The sequence below is a fragment of the Echiichthys vipera genome (genome assembly GCF_963691815.1).
Source record: "Echiichthys vipera genome assembly, chromosome: 9".
NCBI lineage: Eukaryota > Metazoa > Chordata > Actinopteri > Perciformes > Trachinidae > Echiichthys > Echiichthys vipera.
Genome location: NC_139834.1, coordinates 2,773,863 through 2,795,443, shown reverse-complemented (window position 1 = coordinate 2,795,443; position 21,581 = coordinate 2,773,863). Strand labels below are relative to the sequence as shown.

General features: G+C 41.2%; 2 protein-coding genes across 2 annotated transcripts in view; one reads left to right on the top strand and one right to left on the bottom strand.

Moving 5' to 3' along the window:
• The window catches only part of LOC310951857 (uncharacterized protein), a 6,797-nt gene extending 6,118 nt beyond the window's left edge, over positions 1-679 (top strand). Inside the window, exon 5 of the mRNA XM_083920299.1 lies at positions 1-679. This exon is cut by the window's left edge and continues 1,036 nt beyond it. The gene's annotated coding sequence lies outside the window, so the exon portion shown is untranslated.
• A 581-nt stretch (positions 680-1,260) lies between these two features.
• Positions 1,261-21,076, bottom strand: LOC310951853 (transcription factor E3-like). The gene is made up of 11 exons (XM_083920294.1): positions 20,739-21,076; positions 19,032-19,130; positions 18,692-18,757; positions 18,370-18,532; positions 18,088-18,273; positions 17,818-17,916; positions 12,183-12,297; positions 11,618-11,677; positions 9,948-10,023; positions 5,600-5,747; positions 1,261-4,463 (listed from the first exon to the last, which is right to left on the bottom strand). Exons 1-11 carry the CDS (start codon positions 20,867-20,869, stop codon positions 4,116-4,118), a joined length of 1,491 nt encoding a protein of 496 aa, XP_083776420.1. The 5' UTR covers positions 20,870-21,076; the 3' UTR covers positions 1,261-4,115.
• Between the last annotated feature and the right edge of the window lie 505 nt (positions 21,077-21,581).

Genomic DNA, 21,581 nt, shown 5'->3' with positions numbered 1-21,581 from the left:
CACACACACACACACACACAGGAATATCTGCAGATACACACACACACACACACACAGGAATATCTGTACACACACACACACACACACACACACACACACACACACACACACACACACACACACAGGAATATCTGCAGATACACACACACACACACACACACAGGAATATCTGTACACACACACACACACACACACTCTCTCACATAACACACACACACACACAGGAATATCTGCAGATACACACACACACACACTCACACTCACACATGCACAGGAATATTTGTACACACACACACACACACACACAGGAATATCTGCAGACACACACACACACACAGGAGTATCTGCAGACACACACACACACACACATACACACAGATATATCTGCAGACACACACACACACACACACACACACACACACACACACACACTGCCTCCTGGTGGACAGCTGCACAGTAACACCTGTTCGTCACCTGTTTATAAACTTTTGAATATTTTTCATTTTTAAAACAAATTAAATTCATAAATGACACAAAAACAAAAACATGTTTTATAAGATTGACGACAAAAACACAGAATTAACTGTTAATATTTTGGTTTCATAGATGAAAAAGACTCAAACGCAGATGAACATATATTAAATTACTCCTTTAGATATAATATTAATATATTTGTTAAAATTGAAACAATATGCAGCTCAAAAGCTTAAATTAAGATAATTTCTTTATTTTCACGTGTTTATCTTTTTGGATTTGTTTCTATTTGTTTTAATAGACGTAAATAATTTACATTTTTCTTCCTTTATTATTATTTTTATTATTATTTATCTAAATATATTCATATTAATACATATTTATATTTCATTATCAGTTAATTGTTGATTCATAAAACAAAATATTTTATTATTTTATTTTGTTTTTACTAAATATTTTGATTTGTTTGTTTTATTTGACGTAAATAAATTACATTTTTCTTCCTTTATTATTATTTCTCTTAATCTTCATGTTAATACATATTTTTATTTCATTATCAGTTAATTGTTCATTAATAAAACAAAATATTTTATTTAAAAAATAAGGTTTTATGTTGTTTTTAACTAAATATTTTGATTTATTTGTCTTTAAATCAGTTCACTGACTGTTCTGTAAAATCTTTTGTTGAATAATAAAAATATTATTGTTTCAAAAACATGATTATTAATAATGAGTTGTTTGTGTTTGTGTGGAAACGAAAACCCATAAAAAACAAACTCCTTTTCTCTTAAACGACTTTATTTCTATAAAAGTTTGGATCAATAAAAACAAAACACGATGAATTTTATGATCAAATTCAGACGACACGGAAACAACCGACGACGTTCGTCAACAGAAACGTCGTAAATCAGAACAACAACAACAATAAACGACAAATAAAAATCCCTTTATGGAAGAAGAAGAAGACTGACAGCTGAGGCGGCGGCCATGTTGGATCAAATCTATCAGCCAATCAGGAAGAAGCTAACTGACTAATGAGCTACAGAGTTTGTTGCTACGATAACTCGCTAACAGATGGATTCAAACTAAGATTCATATAGCTTTAGCTAGCAGTTAGTTAGCCTTTTAACCACATCAATCCGTTTGTAATGCAGCTACAGCTAACAGCTAGCTAGCTTAACAGTTAGCACTACACTAGCTGTTGGCTACTACCTCATTGCTAGAGTGAGATAACAGTAGCCAACAGCTAGCTAACATGCAGTTGACCTAGCATTGAATTCTAGAGTACATAAACACACAGCAGCTAACTTTTAGTTAGCTTGTTTTTATCTTCAGCTGACTGTATGAACTCTGTAGTTTGTAGTTAACAGTGAGCTACAGGTAACAGCTAGCTTGTCAGCCTTTGGCTTGCTAACTGGCTATAGACTTGGAGTTCGTAGAGAAAAGCCAGCTATAGCTAACGGTTAGCTAGTTATTGTTACAGTTCAACAAACTAACATTTAGCTTGCTCTATAACTTTAACTATAGCTGACTCTTTGGAAGTTTAAGAGAAGTTTTCAGCAACTTAACTCGGGAGAGGGTTCCAAACTACAGTTAGCTTGTCTGGTTACAGCTAACAGTTAGCTTGTCCGGTTACAGCTATCAGTTTGCTTGTCCGGTTACAGCTAACAGTCAGCTTGTCCGGTTACAGCTAACAGTCAGCTTGTCCGGTTACAGCTAACAGTTAGCTTGTCTGGTTACAGCTAACAGTCAGTTTATCCGGTTACAGCTAACAGTCAGCTTGTCCGGTTACAGCTAACAGTCAGCTTGTCCGGTTACAGCTAACAGTCAGCTTGTCCTGTTACAGCTAACAGTAAGCTTGTCCGGTTACAGCTAACAGTCAGCTTGTCTGGTTACAGCTAACAGTTAGCATGTCCGGTTACAGCTATCAGTTTGCCTGTCCAGTTACAGCTAACAGTTAGCTTGTCCGGTTACAACTAACAGTCAGCTTGTCCGGTTACAGCTAACAGTTAGCTTGTCCGGTTACAGCTAACAGTCAGCTTGTCCGGTTACAACTAACAGTCAGCTTGTCCGGTTACAGCTAACAGTTAGCTTGTCCGGTTACAGCTAACAGTCAGCTTGTCCGGTTACAACTAACAGTCAGCTTGTCCGGTTACAGCTAACAGTTAGCTTGTCCGGTTACAGCTAACAGTCAGCTTGTCCGGTTACAGCTAACAGTTAGCTTGTCCGGTTACAGCTAACAGTCAGCTTGTCCGGTTACAACTAACAGTCAGCTTGTCCAGTTACAGCTAACAGTTAGCTTGTCCGGTTACAGCTAACAGTCATCTTGTCCGGTTACAGCTAACAGTTAGCTTTTTCGGTTGCAGCTAACAGTTAGCTTAGCAGTTGTTATGAATTCTTCTGGTTAATGAGAGGAGACACACATCTGTTGCTGACTGTGACGGATTCTCAGTCAATCAATTTAAAAAACCGATGATTTTTAAATCGACCAGCAGGAATTTGAAACACACGATTTCATATTTTTGAAGTTAGCGTAGCCGTTTCCCTTCCGTTTCCTCTGAAGCTCGCGTATCGACAGAAAACACATGATAAAAAAAATCCTGATCAGAATAAAGATTTATGTTTCTAGATTCATAAACTGTAAAACACTCAAACTGTGAGTTCACACCTGGAGACAAACTGCAGCGGTCGATGTGCGTCTCGTTTTGTTTTGATGTGCGTCACGTTTTGTTTTGATGTGCGTCTCGTTTTGAAGTGCGTCATGTTCTAATGTGCGTAATGTTTTGACGTGTGTCACCTTCGCCCCACATGAGACAGTAATTGGCTCCTTTCTCGGGGGTCTCTGCCCGTCTGTTTCATCACCAGAGAGCGACTACAGTTAGCTTTTCCGGTTGCAGCTAACAGTTAGCTTAGCTCCGAACGAGCAGCTCTGAAAACAAAAATCCAATTGAAACTGAAAGACCAGCACGTTAGCGTGTAGCAGCGGCGCTACAAAAACACGAACATCTGACCCCCCCAGGAAGTGTCCCAACAGTGGAATCACAACTTCCTGTTGGTCTCGTGATGTCATAGCGCCCGAAAATACGACTTTATTTTTTTTTTTCAAGGCGTGTCCATGAATATCAGAATCTGAGCCGTTGGGTCCGATAACATTTGGAAAGACAAGAAACAATTAAATGATTTAATCCACGTTCAAGTTAGCGGAGCGCTAAACAGGAAGTAGCTAAACAGGAAGAAGCTAAACAGGAAGTAGACGTCTCTAGTTCTGCTGCTCTGTGGACCACTGTCTCAGCTGCACTGACGCCGTGTTCGCTTTGTTCTGAAGTCACGTTTGATCGCATATGTTTCTGTGAGAAGTCTAAACGCCACGTCTGGTCCTGGCGTCCGGTGCGTCGTCACGGTTACAGAGTTTTTACGCCTCCTGAACTAAAACGAGAGCAAAGAATTCGTTTTTTCAAATCACAATTTCAGACTTTAAACCAGATTCATTGGTTGATCAGCTGCGAGTGCGATTGTTGTCCGCCAATCAGCTTCTGGCAGCTCAGACGAGACGCCGCTGTCACTCAAATGGTTACCACGGTAACACCGTAGACTCACGGTGGTTACCACGGTTACAACGGAGACGAGGGGCCGTGGCGTCCTCAGAGGTCCTCGTCCATGCTGAAGCTGCTCCTTCGGCTGCTGGTCTTGGAGGCGCTGCAGGACAGCAGGGGGTCCGACCTCCCCCCTCCCCCGCTGCCTCCCCCCTCCTCCATCAGGATGTCCCCCAGGCTGCGCAGCTCCGTCAGCCCCACGTCGCTCATGAGGTCCGGCGAGAAGATGGCCGAGGTGCCGTGAGGCTCGTCCAGCTCCACGAAGCTCAGGGTGTCCAGACCCAGGGAGGGCGAGGAGAAGGGGGGAGGCAGCGGGGGGGAGAGCAGGGCCTGGGGGTCCAGAGAGGGGGAGGGGGAGGAGGAGAGGCTGTTGAGACGAGCCTGAAGCTCCAGCTCCTGCAGACAGACAGGGAGACACGAGTCAGAGAGAAGGCAGCTTTAAGTGGACATTAGAGAGAATGCAGCTTTAAGTGGAGTCTCCCCCTGCTGGACATTAGAGAGAACGCAGCTTTAAGTGGAGTCTCCCCCTGCTGGACATTAGAGAGAATGCAGCTTTAAGTGGAGTCTCCTCCTGCTGGACATTAGAGAGAATGCAGCTTTAAGTGGAGTCTCCTCCTGCTGGACATTAGAGAGAATGCAGCTTTAAGTGGAGCCTCCTCCTGCTGGACATTAGAGAGAATGCAGCTTTAAGTGGAGTCTCCTCCTGCTGGACATTAGAGAGAATGCAGCTTTAAGTGGAGTCTCCTTCTGTTGGACATTAGAGAGAACGCAGCTTTAAGTGGAGTCTCCTCCTGCTGGACACTAGAGAGAATGCAGCTTTAAGTGGAGTCTCCTCCTGTTGGACATTAGAGAGAACGCAGCTTTAAGTGGAGTCTCCTCCTGCTGGACATTAGAGAGAACACAGCTTTAAGTGGACATTAGAGAGAATGCAGCTTTAAGTGGAGTCTCCCCCTGCTGGACATTAGAGAGAATGCAGCTTTAAGTGGAGTCTCCTCCTGCTGGACATTAGAGAGAACGCAGCTTTAAGTGGAATCTCCCCCTGCTGGACATTAGAGAGAATGTAGCTTTAAGTGGAGTCTCCTCCTGCTGGACATTAGAGAGAATGCAGCTTTAAGTGGAGTCTCCTCCTGCTGGACATTAGAGAGAATGCAGCTTTAAGTGGAGTCTCCTCTTGCTGGACATTAGAGGGAATGCAGCTTTAAGTGGAGTCTCCCCCTGCTGGACATTAGAGAGAATGCAGCTTTAAGTGGAGTCTCCTCCTGCTGGACATTAGAGAGAATGCAGCTTTAAGTGGAGTCTCCCCCTGCTGGACATTAGAGAGAATGCAGCTTTAAGTGGAGTCTCCTCCTGCTGGACAATAGAGAGAATGCAGCTTTAAGTGGAGTCTCCTCCTGCTGGACATTAGAGAGAATGCAGCTTTAAGTGGAGTCTCCTCCTGCTGGACATTAGAGAGAACACAGCTTTAAGTGGACATAAGAGAGAACACAGCTTTAAGTGGACATTAGAGAGGATGCAGCTTTAAGTGGACATGCCTGTATGCGCAGCAGCAGGGCGTGGTTGGTGTTCTCCAGCCTCCTCTGGCGCTCCTCCATGTCGCGGCCTCTCTGCTGGTCCTTCTGCAGCTTGCGGATGTAATCGACCGACGCCTTCAGGATGGTTCCTTTGTTCCACCGCGACTCCCTGATCGACCAATCACAGGCCGCGCCTCGTTAACACACACACACACAACAGGAAGTCCTCTCTAACTGACAGGTGCCTATTAATGTGTTATTACTGTGTTATTACTGTATTATTACTGTATTATTACTGTATTATTACTGTGTTATTACTGTGTTATTACTGTGTTATTACTGTATTATTACAGTGTTATTACTGTGTTATTACTGTATTATTACTGTGTTATTACTGTATTATTACTGTGTTATTACTGTATTATTACTGTGTTATTACTGTGTTATTACTGTGTTATTACTGTATTATTACTGTGTTATTACTGTATTATTACAGTGTTATTACTGTGTTATTACTGTATTATTACAGTGTTATTACAGTGTTATTACAGTGTTATTACTGTATTATTACTGTGTTATTACTGTATTATTACTGTGTTATTACTGTATTATTACAGTGTTATTACTGTGTTATTACTGTATTATTACAGTGTTATTACAGTGTTATTACAGTGTTATTACTGTATTATTACTGTATTATTACTGTGTTATTACTGTGTTATTACTGTATTATTACTGTGTTATTACTGTATTATTACTGTGTTATTACTGTATTATTACTGTGTTATTACTGTGTTATTACTGTGTTATTACTGTATTATTACTGTGTTATTACTGTATTATTACAGTGTTATTACTGTGTTATTACTGTATTATTACAGTGTTATTACAGTGTTATTACAGTGTTATTACTGTATTATTACTGTGTTATTACTGTATTATTACTGTGTTATTACTGTATTATTACTGTGTTATTACTGTGTTATTACTGTGTTATTACTGTGTTATTACTGTGTTACTACTGTGTTATTACTGTGTTATTACTGTGTTACTACTGTGTTATTACTGTGTTATTACTGTATTATTACTGCGTTATTACTGTGTTATTACAGTGTTATTACTGCGTTATTACTGTGTTATTACAGTGTTATTACAGTATTATTACTGTGTTATTACTATATTATTACTGTGTTATTACTGTATTATCACTGTGTTATTACTGTATTATTACTGTGTTATTACAGTGTTATTACTGTGTTATTACTGTGTTATTACAGTGTTATTACTGTGTTATTAATGTATTATTACTGTGTTATTACTGTGTTATTACTGTGTTATTACTGTATTATTACTGTGTTATTACAGTGTTATTACTGTGTTATTACTGTGTTATTACTGTGTTATTACTGTATCATTACTGTGTTATTACTGCATTATTACAGTGTTATTACTGTGTTATTACAGTGTTATTACTGTGTTATTACTGTATTATTACAGTGTTATTACTGTGTTATTACTGTATTATTACAGTGTTATTACTGTATTATTACTGTGTTATTACTGTGTTATTACTGTATTATTACTGTGTTATTACTGTGTTATTACTGTGTTATTACAGTGTTATTACTGTGGTATTACTGTTATTACTGTATTATTACTGTGTTATTACTGTGTTATTACTGTTATTACAGTGTTATTACAGTATTATTACTGTTATTACAGTATTATTACTGTGTTATTACAGTATTATTACAGTGTTATTACTGTGTTATTACTGTATTATTACAGTGTTATTACAGTGTTATTACTGTGTTATTACTGTGTTATTACTGTATTATTACTGTGTTATTACTGTATAATTACAGTGTTATTACAGTATTATTACTGTGTTATTACTGTATTATTACTGTGTTATTACTGTATTATTACTGTGTTATTACTGTATTATTACAGTGTTATTACAGTATTATTACTGTGTTATTACTGTATTATTACTGTTATTACTGTATTATTACTGTGTTATTACTGTATTATAATTGTGTTATTACTGTATTATTACTGTGTTATTACTGTATTATTACTGTGTTATTACAGTGTTATTACTGTGTTATTACTGTGTTATTACTGTGTTATTACTGTATTATTACTGTGTTATTACAGTGTTATTACTGTGTTATTACAGTGTTATTACTGTGTTATTACTGTATTATTACAGTGTTATTATTGTGTTATTACTGTGTTATTACTGTGTTATTACTGTGTTATTACAGTGTTATTATTGTGTTATTACTGTGTTATTACTGTGTTATTACTGTATTATTACTGTATAATTACTGTGTTATTACTGTATTATTACTGTGTTATTACTGTGTTATTACAGTGTTATTACTGTATTATTACTGTGTTATTACAGTGTTATTACTGTGTTATTACTGTGTTATTACTGTATTATTACAGTGTTATTACAGTGTTATTACAGTGTTATTACTGTATTATTACTGTGTTATTACTGTGTTATTACAGTGTTATTACTGTGTTATTACTGTTATTACTGTATTATTACTGTGTTATTACTGTGTTATTACTGTTATTACAGTGTTATTACAGTATTATTACTGTTATTACAGTATTATTACTGTGTTATTACTGTTTTATTACTGTATTATTACAGTGTTATTACAGTGTTATTACAGTGTTATTACTGTATTATTACTGTGTTATTACTGTGTTATTACAGTGTTATTACTGTGTTATTACTGTATTATTACTGTGTTATTACTGTGTTATTACTGTTTTATTACTGTATTATTACAGTGTTATTACAGTGTTATTACAGTGTTATTACTGTATTATTACTGTGTTATTACTGTATTATTACTGTGTTATTACTGTATTATTACTGTATTATTGCAGTGTTATTATTGTGTTATTACAGTGTTATTACTTTATTATTACAGTGTTATTACTGTGTTATTACAGTGTTATTACTGTGTTATTACTGTATTATTACAGTATTATTACTGTATTATTACAGTGTTATTATTGTGTTATTACTGTATTATTACTGTATTATTACTGTGTTATTACTGTGTTATTACTGTATTATTACAGTGTTATTACTGTGTTATTACAGTATTATTACTGTGTTATTACTGTGTTATTACAGTATTATTACTGTGTTATTACTGTGTTATTACTGTATTATTACAGTGTTATTACTGTGTTATTACTGTGTTATTACAGTATTATTACTGTGTTATTACTGTGTTATTACTGTATTATTACAGTGTTATTACTGTGTTATTACTGTGTTATTACTGTGTTATTACAGTATTATTACTGTGTTATTACAGTGTTATTACAGTGTTATTACTGTATTATTACTGTATTATTACAGTATTATTACTGTATTATTACAGTGTTATAACTGTGTTATTACTGTGTTATTACTGTATTATTACCGTGTTATTACTGTGTTATTACTGTGTTATTACTGTATTATTACCGTGTTATTACTGTATTATTACTGTGGTATTACTGTGTTATTACAGTGTTATTACTGTGTTATTACTGCATTATTAGTGTTATTACAGTATTACTGTGTTATTACTGTATTACTGTGTTATTACTGTATAATTACAGTGTTATTACTGTATTATTACTGTGTTATTACTGTATTATTACAGTGTTATTACTGTGTTATTTCTGTTATTACTGTATTATTACTGTGTTATTACAGTATTATTACTGTGTTATTACTGTGTTATTACAGTATTATTACTGTATTATTACTTGTTATTACTGTATTATTACTGTGTTATTACAGTGTTATTACAGTGTTATTAGTGTGTTATTACTGTATTATAACTGTGTTATTACTGTATTATTACTGCATTATTACTGTGTTATTACTGCATTATTACTGTATTATAACTGTGTTATTACAGTGTTATTACAGTATTATTAGTGTGTTATTACTGTATTATTACTGTGTTATTACAGTATTATTACTGTGTTATTACTGTATTATTACTGTGTTATTACAGTATTATTACTGTGTTATTACTGTATTATTACTGTATTATTACAGCGTTATTACTGTGTTATTACAGTGTTATTACTGTGTTATTACAGTGTTATTACAGTATTATTACTGTATTATTACAGTGTTATTACTGTGTTATTACTGCGTTATTACTTTGTTATTACTGCGTTATTACAGTATTATTAGTGTAATTACAGTATTATTACTGTGTTATTACAGTAATAATACAGTTATAATACTGTAATAATACAGTATTATTACAGTATAATTAGAGTATTATCACAGTTATATTAGAGTATCAGTGGTAGAGTAGAAAGTACTGACGGGTCGGTGGATTTTGGGATCAGAGCTCCAAGTTCTTTGATCCGATCGTTGATGTTGAACCTCCTCCTCCTCTCAACTGAAACACCACAGACATCATTATTATTATTATTATTATATAAATACACACAGTTTATATTTATAAACACTTTGTGAGAAACATCTTTTCATCAAAGGTTGGCAAAGGCACGCCCCACCTCCGACCTCTGACCCCGCGGCGTCACATTACAACAACAGTGCTGCTGCGTGAGAGGACAGAGACGGACCCAGAGACTGTTTCCTGAACTGGACTCTGAGCCACATGCATGGGACTGAATGAGGCCCAGCACAGATGTCTCCCTTTTCCCTGATGCTCTGAATAAGGAGCTGAACTGCTCTAGGCTCTGTTTCTAAATCCAGTTCTAAGAAGCTGTGAAAAGTCTCGAGAAAGTGGCGCCTGGGAGTGCTTTGGGGGGGGGAAGGGGCTCCCAGCAGTAACAAGAACAAGTCGAAAACAAGCCCAAAACAAGTCAAAAACAAGTCGAAAACAAGCCGAAAACAAACCGAAAACAAGCTGAAAACAAGTCGAAAACAAACTAAAAACACGCCGAAAACACGTCGAAAACACGTCGAAAAGACGTCGACAACAAACCAAAAACACGTCGAAAACAAACCAAAAACACGCAGAAAATTAGTTGAAAACAAGCCAAAAACACGTTGATATAACGCCGATGACACGCCGAAAACAAACCAAAAACACGTCGAAAACAAACCAAAAACACGCCGAAAACAAGTCCAAAACAAACCAAAAGCACGTTGAAAACACGCAAAAACAAACCAAAAACATGTCTAAAACAAACCGAAAAAACCCCGAAAACAAGCCAAAAACACGTCGAAAACAAACCAAAAACACGCTGAAAATTAGTTGAAAACAAGCCAAAAACACGTTGATATAACGCCGATGACACGCCGAAAACAAACCAAAAACATACCAAAAACCTGCTGAAAACAAACCAAAAACACGCCGAAAACAAGTCGAAAACAAACCAAAAGCACGTTGAAAACACGCAAAAACAAACCAAAAACATGTCTAAAACAAACCGAAAAACCCCCGAAAACAAGCCAAAAACACGGAAAAAATAAATCAAAAACACGCTGAAAAGTAGTTGAAAACAAGCCAAAAACACGTTGATAAAACGACGATGATACGCCGAAAAACAAACCAAAAACATGTCGAAAACGAGTTGAAAAGAATTCGTAAACACGGCAAAAACAAACCAACTTTTTTAAGAACGACAGAGAAGAAATAAAAGGTCTTTTTCGATCGTGTGGACGAACCCAGAGTAGCACATTTTTCTGACGATATATCTGATAAATTGTCGACTTTTTTCTCGTACATTTGCTCGTTTTTAACCTCGTATCACCCCCCCCGGGTCCTTATGTTGTTTTTTCATACACGAATATGCCATCAGTATGTGTGTGTGTGAGAGTGTATGTGAGTGAGTGTGTGTGTGTGTGTGTGTGTGTGAGTGTGTGAGTGTGTGAGTGTGTGAGTATTTGAGTATGAGTGTGTGTGTGTGTGTGTGTGTGTGTGTGTGTGTGTGTGTGTGTGTGTGTGTGTGTGTGTTCACACTGACGCTTCTTTACATGTGATTTATTTCTTTACTCTTTATCGTGACAGCGGCTGAACTCACTGAGGTTGTGGTTGTCCTTCTTCTGTCTCTCTTTCATCAGAGCTTTGGTCTCCACCTCGACTACAACAACAACAACAACAACAACAACAACAACAACAACAACAACAACAACAACAACATTCAGATGTAAATATTCAAAACATCAAAGATTAAAAATGTGTTTCTGATGTTTTATTCTTTAAAGATTTAGAAATGAGACGTTCACTTTAACCGTTTTCAGCTGAATCAGCAGAAAATGGGAACAGGAAGTGGGAACTGATGATGTGGGAAAATGTGTGTGTGTGTGTGTGTGTGTGTGTGTGTGTGTGTGTGTGTGTGTGTGTGTGTGTGTGTGTGTGTGTGTGTGTGTGTGTTCACAGGAAGTCGTGATGTTGACTCAACAAACCGAAGAACAGATTTTCAGCAGAAAAGAGGGAAACAGAGGGGGAGGGGCTTCATTTGGGGGGCTCTGACATCACAGCTATGTGAGCCAATCAGAAGTCATCTCTGCAAAATCATGTTAGTGTGTGTGTGTGTGTGTGTGTGTGTGTGTGTGTGTGTGTGTGTGTGTGTGTGTGACACCCACCATTGGGCTCTCTCTTCACGGCGTGCAGGTCGGCCGGGCAGCTGTTGCTAACGGTGATGGTGGGCGTGGCCATGCCTCCGCCGTAGACGTCCAGCATGTTCCCCGACACCGGCATCTGCAACGGACCAATCAGAGCAAAGAACAGTCAGAGCTCATCCTCCCTGATGAACCGTGAATCATTCAACTGCTAAATGAACCGTTAAATGTTCAATTCAACTACTAAATGAACCGTGAATCATTCAATTCAACTGCTAAATGAACCGTTAAATGTTCAATTCAACTACTAAATGAACCGTTAAACATTCGATTCAACTGCTAAATGAACCGTAAAACATTCAACTACTAAATGAACCATTAAATGTTCAATTCAACTACTAAATGACCATTAAATGTTCAATTCAACTACTAAATGAATCGTAAAAAGTTCAATTCAACTACTAAATGAATTGTAAAACGTTCAATTCAACTACTAAATGAATCGTTAACCATTCAACTACTAAATGAACCATTAAATGTTCAATTCAACTACTAAATGAACCGTAAAACATTCGATTCAACTACTAAATGAACCGTTAAATGTTCAATTCAACCACTGAATGAACCGTAAAACTTTGATCCGGTACAAAAACACATTTGTAAAACATTAAAAAAGCCAAAAAGACTGTAACATAAACGACCGTGGACGACGTTTCCATGGTAACAGTGAGCTCGACCAATCAGAGACGTCACTGTTACGCTCAGGATTGTGGGTAGTGTAGTTGATTCTCCATGAGTTCATGATTTCAACACATTTTTCTTAAAAACAAGGTGGGAATGGTTCAGACTCTGTTCTCCAAACCTCACGCTGCAGCAGCGCGGACACAAGCGTCACTGATGCCGGGGGGATTTGACCCGTGAGAAGGAGCCGACGCACGTTCGTTGAGCAAACGATGAGAATATATTTATATATTTGCTGTTTTATGAAACTGTGGAGACGTTCCAGGCATACAAGATGTCGTACTGCTACATTCATTCATTCATCTTTAACCGGGGGTCATGCGGGGGGGCTGGAGCCGATCCCAGCTGACATCGGGCGTGAGGCGGGGTCCACCCTGGACAGGACGCCAGTCTATCACAGGACACATAGAGACGAACAGAGACAGACAACCATTCACACCTACGGGCGATTTAGAGTCATCAATGAACCGAACACCTGCACGTCTTTGGACTGAGGGAGGAAACCGGAGAACCCGGAGAAAACCCACGCAGACACGGGGACAACATGCAAACTCCACACAGAAGGGCCCCAGACGGGATTTGAACCAGGAACACTCTCGCTGTAAGGCAACAGTGCTGACCACTACCCAACCATGTAGCCTGTACTGCTACAGTTTTTCGTACTGCTACGATTGAAAGTTGGATCAGCACTGTTAAAGTCAACTGTGTTTGAGACTGGACCCTCTGAGTCTGAACCCTCTGAGTCTGGACCCTCTGAGTCTGGACCCTCTGAGTCTGAACCCTCTGAACCCTCTGAGTCTGGACCCTCTGAGACTGAACCCTCTGAGTCTGGACCCTCTGAGTCTGAAACCTCTGAGACTGAACCATCTGAGTCTGAACCCTCTGAACCCTCTGAGTCTGAACCCTCTGAGTCTGAACCCTCTGAGTCTGGACCCTCTGAGTCTGAACCCTCTGAGTCTGGACCCTCTGAGTCTGAAACCTCTGAGACTGAACCATCTGAGTCTGGACCCTCTGGGTCTGGACCCTCTGAGTCTGAACCCTCTGAACCCTCTGAGTCTGGACCCTCTGAGACTGAACCCTCTGAGTCTGGACCCTCTGGGTCTGGACCCTCTGAGTCTGAACCCTCTGAGTCTGAACCCTCTGAACCCTCTGAGACTGGACCCTCTGAGTCTGGACCCTCTGAGTCTGAACCCTCTGAACCCTCTGAGACTGGACCCTCTGAGTCTGGACCCTCTGAGTCTGGACCCTCTGAACCCTCTGAGACTGGACCCTCTGAGTCTGGACCCTCTGAGTCTGGACCCTCTGAGTCTGGACCCTCTGAGTCTGAACCCTCTGAGTCTGGACCCTCTGAGTCTGGACCCTCTGAGACTGAACCCTCTGAACCCTCTGAATCTGGACCCTCTGAGACTGAACCCTCTGAGACTGAACCCTCTGAGTCTGGACCCTCTGAGTCTGGACCCTCTGAGTCTGGACCCTCTGAACCCTCTGAGTCTGAACCCTCTGAGTCTGGACCCTCTGAGTCTGGACCCTCTGAGTCTGGACCCTCTGAGTCTGGACCCTCTGAACCCTCTGAGTCTGGACCCTCTGAGTCTGGACCCTCTGAGTCTGGACCCTCTGAGTCTGAACCGTCTGGACCCTCTGAGTCTGGACCCTCTGAGTCTGGACCCTCTGAGTCTGAACCCTCTGAGTCTGAACCGTCTGGACCCTCTGAGTCTGGACCGTCTGGACCCTCTGAGTCTGGACCCTCTGAGTCTGGACCCTCTGAGTCTGGACCCTCTGAGTCTGAACCGTCTGGACCCTCTGAGTCTGGACCCTCTGAGTCTGGACCCTCTGAGTCTGAACCCTCTGGACCCTCTGAGTCTGAACCCTCTGAGTCTGAACCCTCTGAGTCTGAACCCTCTGAGACTGAACCCTCTGAGTCTGGACCCTCTGAGTCTGGACCCTCTGCACCCTCTGAGTCTGGACCCTCTGAGTCTGGACCCTCTGAGTCTGGACCCTCTGAGTCTGAACCCTCTGAGTCTGGACCCTCTGAACCCTCTGAGTCTGAACCCTCTGAGTCTGAACCCTCTGAGTCTGAACCCTCTGAGTCTGGACCCTCTGAGTCTGAACCCTCTGAGTCTGGACCCTCTGAGTCTGAACCCTCTGAGTCTGAACCCTCTGAGTCTGAACCCTCTGAACCCTCTGAGTCTGAACCCTCTGAGTCTGGACCCTCTGAGTCTGGACCCTCTGAACCCTCTGAGACTGAACCCTCTGAGTCTGGACCCTCTGAGTCTGAACCCTCTGAGTCTGGACCCTCTGAGACTGGACCCTCTGAGACTGGACCCTCTGGACCCTCTGAGTCTGAACCCTCTGAGTCTGGACCCTCTGAGACTGGACCCTCTGGACCCTCTGAGTCTGAACCCTCTGAGTCTGGACCCTCTGAGTCTGGACCCTCTGGACCCTCTGAGTCTGAACCCTCTGAGTCTGGACCCTCTGAGTCTGAACCCTCTGAACCCTCTGAGTCTGGACCCTCTGAGTCTGGACCCTCTGAGTCTGGACCCTCTGAGTCTGGACCCTCTGAGTCTGAACCCTCTGAGTCTGGACCCTCTGAGTCTGAACCCTCTGGACCCTCTGAGTCTGGACCCTCTGAGTCTGGACCCTCTGAGTCTGGACCCTCTGAGTCGTCGTTTCTGTCGTTCAAAAACAAAACAAGTGTCTTTACCTCGGATTTAATCCTCCTCTTCTCATGGTCCGGCAGTAAAACTAAAATCCTCATCTTTCCTGGTTCCACACTAACACACGAGCGCGTCTGAGCGTATACACACACTAACACACTAACACACACTAACACACTAACACACACACACACACTAACACACACACACAGCTTCTCTTCCTCTTTCTGTTCGGACGACTGTTGAAAAATGAGGAAACGTCTCTTTAAGAAAGAAACACAACAAAAAAAAAACCTCCCAGTGAGCTTTATCTGACACACACACACACGGACGCACACACACACACGCACACACGCACACACACACACACGCACACACACACACATGCACACACACACACACACACACACTCTGTCTCCACCCACAGCCGTCAGCAGAAACGAAAAGGCTGAAAACTGAATGATTCTGAAGTTTTGTCTCATTTGTTTTTCTCTCAGAATCATTTTATTTAAAACCGACGGATAAATAAACAAATAAACAAATAAATAAACAAATAAATAAAGAAACAAATAAATAAACAAATAAATAAATAAATAAATAAAGAGGGACACACTGAAAGAGGACTGTCTCACCGACTCTAACCTGAACCAAACTGCACGCCCGCGCCTCAACCACAACGTTATCTAGATGTTTCCTGTGGGTCGAACTCTGCAGCTGGATCAGTGAGTTAGCAGCGATGTTACGCTCAAAGCCTGAGTCCTGGAAGTTTTTTCTAGATGTTTTCTGGATGTTTTCTGGATGTTTCCCATGTGTGTTTTTACCGTGTTAGCAAGCTACAGTCCTCCATTCATAGTATACCCCTCTGGATGTTTTCTAGATTTTTTTCTGGATGTTTTTTGAAAGTTTTCTGGATGTTTTCTGGATCGTTTCTCGATGTTTTCTAGATGTTTCCTGGATGTTTTCTAGATTTTTTTCTGGATTTTTTCTAGATTTTTCCTGGATGTTTTCTAGATATTTCCTGGATATTTTCTAGATGTTTCCTGGATGTTTTCTAGAGGTTTTCTAGATGATTTCTAGATGTTTCCTGGATGTTTTTTGGATGTTTTCAGGATGTTTTCTAGATGTTTCCTGAATGTTTTCAGGTTGTTTTCTAGATATTTTCTAGATGTTTCCTGGATGTTTTCTAGATTTTTTTCTGGATTTTTTCTAGATTTTTCCTGGATGTTTTCTAGATATTTCCTGGATATTTTCTAGATGTTTCCTGGATGTTTTCTAGAGGTTTTCTAGATGATTTCTAGATGTTTCCTGGATGTTTTCTAGATGTTTTCTAGATGTTTCCTGGATGTTTTCAGGATGTTTTCTGGATCGTTCCTCGATGTTTTCTAGATGTTTCCTGGATGTTTTCTAGATTTTTTTCTGGATTTTTTTCTAGATGATTTCTGGATGTTTTCTAGATGATTTCTGGATGTTTTCTAGATGTTTTCTAGATGATTTCTGGATGTTTTCTAGATCGTTTCTGGATGTTTCCTGGATGTTTTCTAGATTTTTTTCTGGATGTTTTCTAGATTTTTCCTGGATGTTTTCTAGATATTTCCTGGATATTTTCTAGATGTTTCCTGGATGTTTTCTAGAGGTTTTCTAGATGATTTCTAGATGTTTCCTGGATGTTTTTTGGATGTTTTCAGGATGTTTTCTAGATTTTTTTCTAGATGTTTTCTGGATGTTTCCTGGATGATTTCTAGATGTTTTTCTAGATGATTTCTATATATTTTCTGGATGTTTTCTAGATTTTTTTCTAGATATTTTCTGGATGTTTTCTAGATTTTTTTCTAGATATTTTCTGGATGTTTTCTAGATGTTTCCTGGATATTTTCTAGATGTTTCCTGGAGGTTTTCTAGATGATTTCTAGATGTTTCCTGGATGTCTTTTGGATGTTTTCTGGATGTTTTCTGGATTTTTTTCTAGATGTTTCCTGGATGATTTCTAGGTGTTTTTCTAGATGATTTCTATATATTTTCTGGATGTTTCCTGGATGTTTTCTAGATTTTTTTTCTAGATGTTTTCTGGATGTTTTCTAGATGTTTCCTGGATGTTTTCTAGTTGTTGCCTGGATGTTTTTTGGATGTTTTCTGATGTTTTCTGGATGTTTTCTGATGTTTTCTGGATGTTTTCTGGATTTTTTCTAGATGTTTTCTGGATGTTTCCTGGATGTTTCCTGGATGTTTTCTGATGTTTTCTGGATGTTTCCCGCGTGTGTTTTTACCGTGTTGGCGAGCTGCAGTCCAGAGTCGATCAGTGTCAGAAACTCGTCATTCAGGCTCGATTCTAGGCTGATGATGTCATCGATGACCGTCTCTTCCATCTGTATAAAACATCACAAATCAGACGGAGTGATGTCACATTGATTAAATCTGATGTCACTGTTGACGGCTGTGTGGTTCAGGTGTGTGGGCGAGTCACATGACCTGCTGTCAGTATGAACAACAGACACCCCAAGCACGGGCGCCGCCACTGAGTGATCACATGTATTTACCTCTTTTTTTTGGCTGATGTCTGCCAGCTGTAGTTTGGGGGCGGGGCCCAGGTGGGGGGCGGTACTTAACGACGGCCCAGCTGGCTCCTGATTGGCCGTCTTGGCCGTGGAGAGATACTGACGCACCTGCTGCCGCTGAGCCTGCTGGATGTGATACCTGGTGGGGTTCTCCAGGTGAGTCTGCACCTGAGGGACACAGAGTTCAGGTGTCCAGGTCAGTGGGCGGCGTTTGTGGATTAAAGATCAGGATAATCTCCACCTCTGATGGTTTTAACCTCGTACCTTGAGCACCTCCACGGGGACCTGAGCAGGAGGTCTGCAGGAGGAGGAGACGGAGACGGAGACGGGGGAGGACGAGTCAGTGGAGCGGAGGAGCTGCTGCTGCGCCTCCTTCTGCTCCTCCTCCAGAGCCTGCTGACGCATCAGGTCCTGCCGCATCAGGACCCTGCAGGAGGAGAGGAGAGGAGGAGAAAGAGGAGGAGATGGAGAGAGAGAGGAGGTTATCATCTGGGTCTGTGACCACAGCGCCCTCTGCAGGACGGACAGAGTTAGAAGAAAATCACTGCTGTTGTTGTTTTGTTGCTGTTTATTGTCGTTGTGTTACCTTGACGACATGGCTGATGGCAGTGAGGATGAATATGAGGAAGAGGAGGAAGCTGCTGCCGACATACTGAAGCGAAAGAGAGACATGTCAGTGACATCATCTGAAATCTGTGACATCATCCTATCACATGACATCATATATACACACAGTATATTGTTTATGATGTAATATAAGAGTGAAATGTCACATATGAACATGTTGTTAATGTTAACATGAGTCAATCCCCATAGACCTCCATGTTAAAGAGTCTATCCAGGTGTCACTGGAGGTCAGGGGTCAGAGGTCAGGGGTCAGGGGTCAGGGGTCAGAGGTCAGGGGTCAGGGGTCAGGGCTGTGTTACCTCATGCTGATTGGCTGACTCTTGATCTGGTAGAAGGTGTCACAGTCTGACGGCAGCAAACTGTCGACCTCGATGTCAGCGACGATGCCAGACTCCACCCTAAAGACAGACAGACAGACAGACAGACAGACAGACAGACAGACAGACAGACAGACAGACAGACAGACAGACAGAGAGAGAGAGAGAGAGTGAGACAGAGAGAGAGACAGACAGACAGACAGGCAGTCAGAGAGAGAGAGAGAGACAGACAGACAGACAGACAGGCAGTCAGCTCAAATGTCTGCTGATGGAAATATTTGAGTGTTGTTGTTGGACACCAGAGAAGAAGAAAGTCCAGGAACATCTGTCAGCAGTCAGTTTGACTTCCTGTGTGTGTGTGTGTGTGTGTGTGTGTGTGTGTGTGTGTGTGTGTGTGTGTGTGTGTGTGTGTGTGTGTGTGTGTGTGTGTGTGTGTGTGTGTGTGTGTGTGTTTCTGCTGAGTCACTTCCTGTCCTGGTCCACCTCCTCCACACTGTAAAAGATGTTTCTGCAGCAGAGTTCTGACTGTTCAGGAGCCGCTCTCATTGGTCGAATACAAAGTGACTGTGAACGCCATCCAACAGTGAACGCCATCCAACGCTGAACGCCACCCAACGCTGAACGCCACCCAACGCTGAACGCCATCAACACTCAACGCCACACAACGCTGAACGGCATCAACACTCAACGCCACACAACGCTGAACGCCATCAACACTCAACGCCACACAACGCTGAACGCCATCAACACTCAACGCCATCCAACGCTGAATGCCATCCAACGCTGAACGCCATCAACACTCAACGCCATCCAACACTCAACGCCATCGACACTCAACGCCATCCAACACTCAACGCCATCAACGCTCAACGCCATCCAACACTCAACGCCATCAACGCTCAACGCCATCGACACTCAACGCCATCAACGCTCAACGCCATCCAACACTCAACGCCATCAACGCTCAACGCCATCCAACACTCAACGCCATCCAACACTCAACGCCATCAACGCTCAACGCCATCCAACACTCAACGCCATCCAACACTCAACTCCATCCAACACTCAACGCCATCCAACACTCAACGCCATCAACGCTCAACGCCATTCAACAGTGAACGCCATCCAACGCTCAACGCCATCCAACACTCAACGCCATCCAACACTCAACGCCATCCAACACTCAACGCCATTCAACGCTGAACGCCATCAACACTCAACGCCATCAACTCTCAACGCCATCCAACACTCAACGCCATCCAACACTCAACGCCATCCAACACTCAACGCCATTCAACGCTGAACGCCATCAACACTCAAAGCCATCAAACACTCAACGCCATCCAACACTCAACGCCATTCAACGCCATTCAACGCTGTTGCTAGTAAAAGGACAAAACTAAACCTCTTCAAACCGGAAATTGAACTTTATTGAACCCTACTTTTGGTAGAATCCGCTGTGACCGCTGAGCCTGCAGGATAAACGTACCTTTAGCTTAACTAAATACCTTTTAAAAAACATGTCTGGGTTATTATTTATATGCCGAATTTACCAGAAGACATCAAAGATTCTATAAATAACTTCAGTCATGTTAAAATACTTCTGTTTTTGTGCCTTTGAGCAAAGAGGATTTAAAATGACGCATTTTTTGAATGGAGTTTGGCGTGGGTTTCCTCTTCCGGACTCACCGGACCAGGTTGAGTGTTTCAGCCGAGTCCAGGATCACAAACACGGTCTGCGGTTGCAGGATCCCGGCCTCCTGCTGCTCCGGTTCGGCCCCGGTTCGGTTCTGGATCTGGTCCGAGTTGAAAGCTGACATTTCTCCCGAGGAAAGAAGCGTTTTAACGGACAGAGAGTGAAGCAGAGAGGCGCTTTATTTCCCAGAAGCCACCGGGAGGAGCAAAGTGTCAGAAGGGAATCACAGCTGCATGTTTCGGGACAGAGACGACGAGTGGACGCGGGTTCGAGTCCCGGAGAGGCTGACACCGAACCACAGACAGAGGGAGACTGTGTGTGTGTGTGTGTGTGTGTGTGTGTGTGTGTGTGTGTGTGTGTGTGTGTGTGTGTGTGTGTGTGTGTGTGTGTGTGTGTGTGTGTGTGTGTGTGTGTGTGTGTGTGTGTGTGTGTGTGTGTGTGTGTGTGTGTGTGTGTGTGTGTGTGTGTGTGTGTGTGTGTGTGTGTGTGTGTGTGTGTGTGCGCGCACAGACTCATAGAAATACAGCACATAGATCAGACAACTTGGGACAAAATGCTTCATTTTAAACTAAATTATTTCGTTAAATACTGAAATTAAACTGAAATTAAACCACAAAATAAAAATTACACATCTGGAAAATCAATTATGTTTCGTTTCCTCAACATTTATTATGTTTTTCGTCTTTCCAAAGAATCGTTTTGTGATTAAATCATAAATCTAAATATCCTGATTGATCATAACAGGAACATGAACTGAACTTTTTCAGTAAATCTGATGTGAAATATTTAGTTTAGTTTTGTACGAAAGTTCGTCATAAAAAGATTAAATACACAGT